This window comes from Lolium perenne, chromosome 1 (assembly GCF_019359855.2).
Source record: "Lolium perenne isolate Kyuss_39 chromosome 1, Kyuss_2.0, whole genome shotgun sequence".
NCBI lineage: Eukaryota > Viridiplantae > Streptophyta > Magnoliopsida > Poales > Poaceae > Lolium > Lolium perenne.
The window spans coordinates 147,421,825-147,427,824 of NC_067244.2; the positions used below are offsets into that span (position 1 = coordinate 147,421,825).

Below are 6,000 nucleotides of genomic sequence, written 5' to 3' on the forward strand. Positions count from 1 at the left end.
GACATAAGTTAAGCTTGTTGAGCTTTGATCAGAGAAATACCATCATCTAGTACCAAATCGTTATCACTTATGTTTCGATTCGTAGTTCACTCAATCGAAATAGTTTCTAGGCATCAAATCGTTATCAATAGATCTTTCCCGTAGAATATTTTCATATTGTATATGTTTACTTCGTCCCATAAAGATTATCTGAGATTTATCAAAATTTAGATATATCTAAGCACTAAATAGTATCTAGATAAATATAAATTTTATTAAATCTACAACCTTCATGGAACAAAGGGAGTACATGATGCAGTAGGAACAATGAGCCTTGCGAACCCAGATCGGGGAAGTAACTTTCACTTACATCGCCGGTTGATCGCTAGGCCCCTGAAACCATGAAACTGGAACCAGAAGGAACAGAAACGGAAAGCTGGCAACCGGGGCCCGTGGTCAGTGAGCGTACCTCGAAATGTTCCCGATCCCATCGTCGATAAGAATACTGGTACCGAGGACGTGACCACGACGGCCACCACCTGCAAGCCACGACCCACCCGCCGACGATTCTCCCCCACCTCAACCCAACCGCTCCGTCGCCGTCGCCGGAGAGGGAGGACGAGCGGGAGGCTGCCCGCCGACTAGATGAGGGAGGTGGTGCTCCACGTGTACGACGTGACCAACAGCGACTCCGAGAAGACCAACAACACCATCCTCCAGATCAACCGCATCTTCAAGGATCGCATCGGCCTCGGCGGCATCTTCCACAGCGCCGTTCAGGTCCCCGCCGCAACCTCCCGCTCGCCCGGACGCATTGCCTGCCGTCTTGCTTGCTTCCCCCTTCCTCTCCCAGATCCCCAAATCTCATTTCCGGACGCGTGCAGGTCTATGGCGAGGAGGAGTGGTCGTTCGGGTTCTGCGAGAACGGCAGCGGGGTGTTCAACTGCCCCGTCAGCAAGAACCCCATGTACACCTACCGCGAGCGCATCGTCCTCGGCGAGACGGACTGCACCATCGCCGCCGTGAACCGGATCCTGCGGGAACTCAGCCGCGAGTGGCCGGGGAGCTCCTATGACCTCCTCTCCAGGAACTGCAACCACTTCTGCGACGTGCTCTGCGAGAGGCTCGGCGCCCCCAAGCTCCCCGGTAAGGATGAAGGAGATTTACAGCTTCCTTCTTCTGATTAGCCACTACTATCCCGTGATATGCCTATCTGGCCCCCAATCGGTACCAAATCTCTGGTGGTAGAAATGATTCACAACTTTGTCCATACTGATAGGAGGATCCAGTCCAGTTGATGATATTGGCTTGTCTAGAAAATAGACTGAATTGGGCGCTGTGGGGGAAAGCTAAGGACGTACCGTCTGGCATAATTGCTACTCAGCAATAGCCGATTAGTTATGTTGAACTCAGCATCAAGAGCGAAGTGGAGTTTACTTGTTAGAGGGCTGAAGAGTAGTGGTGGGTGCAGATTAACTGATTAAGCGCAAGGAATTGAGTTTGCTTGTCTCCGGAGGAGAGGGGATATGGCTGGAAAGAATGTGGTGCAGGCTATAAGAACTACTTGCTTATTTACCTAGGAGTATTTGCATTTACTTGAAGGTGTCAGATGAGCTATCTGTCTTCTGCTCCATTTATACTATTAGCTTGTACAGCTTGTAAATATCTAGGTTTGATGAATTCTGGATCTGGCAGTGAATGGGAAGTATGCTAAGTTGCCATTACTTGTTTTCCTGTTGGCTAACAGAAAGGGTTATTAGCAGCCAGTGTACATGTAATAGGGCCAGGTTCTAGTTTGCGGTCAACCTAAAATCTTTCTTCAAGTGAGGAAACTAGGAAGGTAAACTGATATTCCCCCACACCAGAAGATTTAGTTTAAGGATCACTAGTCATTAGTAAGTTGGTTGCTGTGTAAAAAATGCATAGCTAGAACTAGGACTTGATGAGTTAACTTCAGTAAGAGCTTCCACAACGCAGCGCTTAAAGACGGGCTCCATGATTGGAATCCTGCTCTATCGGCAGTTGCGGCCTTTCCTCCCGGGCGCCGGACACAAATACAGTTGCCAGGCGCTATCTGACTTTTCGCTTGCGGTTTGGATAGCGTCTGAACCAAGCGCCTGTCGTTGGGCGGGTGAGCCCTTTGCTACGTATTTTATTCCTGCGATTTATTTTTATTTCTTACGCATCTAACTAAGCTCTCCTGCGCTGTGGTGTGTGGATGCTTTAAGCTGACTTGGTTAGTGTATAGAATTTCCTGCTGAGCCAGTTATATCCCTAGGGTGATGGAGACGTCATTTTTTCCTCATTTTAGCATTTTTTTGTAACATGCCAGTATGCTGTTCTAGTTTTGAAATGGCAGAAACAATTGGTTTATTTTTGTTTGGCTAATCTTATCTATTAAACCTTGCAGGCTGGGTTAATCGTTTTGCCAATGCCGGTGATACTGCTGTGGTGGTTGCTGAGAATACAGCAGTTAAGGTGTGTGTTGTATATATAATCCGTTCGTAAACTGCTGTATTCCTTGACTACTTGTTCAATTGTGACTATTTGATATGCTACACCATGCATTGATTATCTGTTACTCAGGCAAGTTTGGCTTGTTGATGTGTTGCAATTGATATTTCATAACAGCATGTCAGTACTGCATCATTATCACTTTATGTAAGGAGATTGAATGACATATCAACTGGAAATACCATATTAATCCTCTACCACCTTCTTATTTTCTCCACCCATTTAATCCCCTAGCATGTCAGGACTACATCATCATCACATTCTGTAGGGATATGTCTTTTTTGCAGAATTGTCAGTGTTTGTGCCTTTGTAAATTAAATTAAAGATGCTACACTTGTTTAGTGTCAATAACAGGGAGCACTGATTTCCCAGGAAGCATGTAATCACCATGCGAATGCACTGAAATTGCATGTCAATGCCTGTTCATTATTGCTTTGACTTCTTCTCATATTAATACGATGGCATAAACAAAAGCCAGAATTTTAGACTTTTAGTAAAGTGCATACTACAAGACAGTTTGGCATGACCATGCTTCCTCTTGTATGTAATGTTATGCCATGTCCAACTTGAATAATTTTCAGTAATCTATCTGTACAATCTATCTTCAAATATTTAGGGAGTGTCTTTCAATCTAACAGTAAACTGCACAAATAATGTTACAATGTTGGTGCTATTAGTTATCTTGCTACTTGTTTATCTTATCTTAATTACTTTTCTTGTTCTTGTTATTATCATGAGAATGTTCTATGCATACCAAATTCCGCATGTGTTACCAGTTCCTTTTGTTGAATGCACTTATGTTGAAGCTTGGAGTTTTGTTTATGTGTTACTGGTTTATTGTTATTATATATACTTTATCGTTGTCTTGCTTACACATATTGCATTCATTACTTCCCCTAACATGATTTTTTCTTGTTGCAATTTTATGTCCCCCAGTTCCGGCAGGCTAAAACAGAAATCGTCAATGCTAGTAGAGTAGCGTATAGATTTATGGCAGGCCTGACTTCAAAAAATCAAGCTTCGCCAGAGTCCCCAGGTGACCAAAACAGAGACAGCCCCACTTTCCAGGGAACATGGCTCAAGAATGTTGTATCAGCTGGTGCAAAACCATCTTCGAGTGGGTCAACTCCTTCACAAGAAGGTGATGATGCACCCCCGTTGCAGCGCCAAAAATCAGCAGACCAATCGACAAGGTTGTAGCCGCTGTGTCAGCAGGCCTATCATCTGTCTGTGTTGAATCTGTAGTGTAACAGTAGACAACATTTGTTCAAAAACATTGTCATGTTTATTTATACATGAATCTGTGTGTCCCTATCTTGCAGTTGAAGACATGATGAAATGTTGAAAACGTTCATCTGATTCACAAGTTCATTGATCACAGCCACTCTCAACTATTGAAAGTACATGGTACCTTGCACATTCAGAGCTTTTTTCGACTTAACACACTGGGCAAAAGTAAAAAAACCCCAGGAGGCCAGGACTAGCCCTTGGTGGCACATCTTTTATACCTAAATAGCAGGCCCCGACCACAAGAAATTATCTACCAATCACAAGCGACTGATATGTTCACGTTTGTAGCAACCACGATTAATTCTGTTAGCAGCCGGTTACGTTCCATTATCATTTGGTCTCGTTCAAGTGCATACACCGTCGTCTCCCCTCCCCATTCCATTGACTAGCATTCTAAGTCACCTCCCATATCAGATATGCATCACGGAGTGGATTGTATCTTTCTAGGTTATGCTCCACGGAGTGTAGGCTATAGATTTTTAGTAGTTCAATCTGAGGTACCAGATATGCATGTTGATACTATTATGCAATCTCGCGATGCAACATTTTTTGAGAATATGTTTCCTATGAAAGATATGGCATAGTATTGCTAGAATCTCTACTGAGATAATTCCTGAATCTAGTACATCTAATGAGTATTTTGAACAATCACATGAGAATGTTACTGAGAAGGATGACAATGAAGCTCCTAAACGGAGCACGAGACGGAGGATTGAAAAACCCTTTGCTGATGATTCATTGTGTACCTTGTGGATGATACCCCCACGTCCATGGCAGAGGCATATGCATCTTCAGATGCAGATGACTGGAACGAAGCTGTCCATAGTGAGATGGACTCGATTCTTTCTAATGGAACTTGGGAGCTGTCAGAACGATCCCATGGATGCAAGCCTGTGGGCTGCAAATGGGTGTTTAAGAAGAAGCTAAGACCCGATGGTACTATTGAGAAGTACAAGGCGCGGCTTGTAGCTAAAATCTATACACAGAGAGAAGGCGAACATTACTTCGACACCTATTCACCTGCCGGTAGACTTACCACCATTCGAGTACTCCTGTCCATGGCTGCCTCCTATGGTCTTATCGTTCATCAAATGGACGTAAAGACAGCTTTTCTTAATGGAGAGTTGGAAGAGAAAACCTATATGGATCAGCCTGATGGGTTTGTAGTAAAAGGTGAAGAAAAAAATGTGTGCAAGTTGCTGAAATCTTTATATGGCCTGAAACAAGCACCTAAGCAATGACATGAGAAGTTTGACAGAACTTTAATTTCTGTAGGCTTTGTTGTTAATGAGGCTGACAAGTGTGTTTACTATCGCCATGGTGGATGCAAAGGTGTTATACTATGTTTGTATGTGGATGATATTCTGATCTTTGGTACAAACATGAAAGTAATACACGAGATCAAGTCTTTCTTGTCAAAGTGCTTTGATAGAAAGACCTGGGAGAAGCTGATGTGATTCTGAACATCAAGCCTATTAAGAACGAGAGTGGGATTACTCTAACGCAATCCCATTATGTTGAGAAGATCTTGAGCCGGTTCGGCTATATTGATAGCAAGTCTTCTCCAACACCTTATGATCCTAGTGTGACATTACGCAAGAATCGGAGGATTGCCGTAAATGAATTGAGATATTCTCATATCGTTGGCTCACTCATGTACTTAGCAAGCGGTGAAAGGATCGTATGCCGCACCTAGAGGGGGGGGGGGGGGTGAATAGGTGCAAACCAATTTTTATTTCTTTTCAATTTAGGCTTGACACAAAGGTAAATTCTCTAGATATGCAACTAAGTGAATTTACCTATATGACAAAGCTAACAACTAAGCACGATATAGCTACGCAATATATAGGAGATAGAATAGGATAGAGGTAACCGAGAGTGGAGCATGCAGAGACACGGAGATGATTCCCGTAGTTCCCTTCCTTTGCAAGAAGGTACGTCTACGTTTGGAGGAGTGTGGTTGCTACGAAAGCCAAACCAACAGCCACGAAGGCATCACTCAGATCTCATGTGAGCAACGCCACGAAGGCCTAGCCCACTTCCACTAAGGGATTTTCTCGAGGCGGAAACCGGGCCTTTACAAGGTTCTTGGGGCACACATCCACAACCAAATTGGAGGCTCCCAAATCTGTAACAACACAACAATCAACAACAATACATCAACAACAGTCAACTAGGGATCCAAAGAGGAACACTAGCAAGAGGGAGAGTGAAATG

At 43.7% G+C, this 6,000-nt stretch overlaps 1 protein-coding gene across 1 annotated transcript; it reads left to right on the forward strand.

Moving 5' to 3' along the window:
* The first annotated feature begins 491 nt into the window (after positions 1 to 491).
* Positions 492 to 3,807, forward strand: LOC127307180 (uncharacterized). Its single transcript, XM_051337893.2, has 4 exons — positions 492 to 759; positions 864 to 1,125; positions 2,390 to 2,457; positions 3,430 to 3,807. Exons 1-4 carry the CDS (start codon positions 625 to 627, stop codon positions 3,691 to 3,693), a joined length of 729 nt encoding a protein of 242 aa, XP_051193853.1. The 5' UTR covers positions 492 to 624; the 3' UTR covers positions 3,694 to 3,807.
* The last annotated feature ends 2,193 nt before the right edge of the window (positions 3,808 to 6,000 follow it).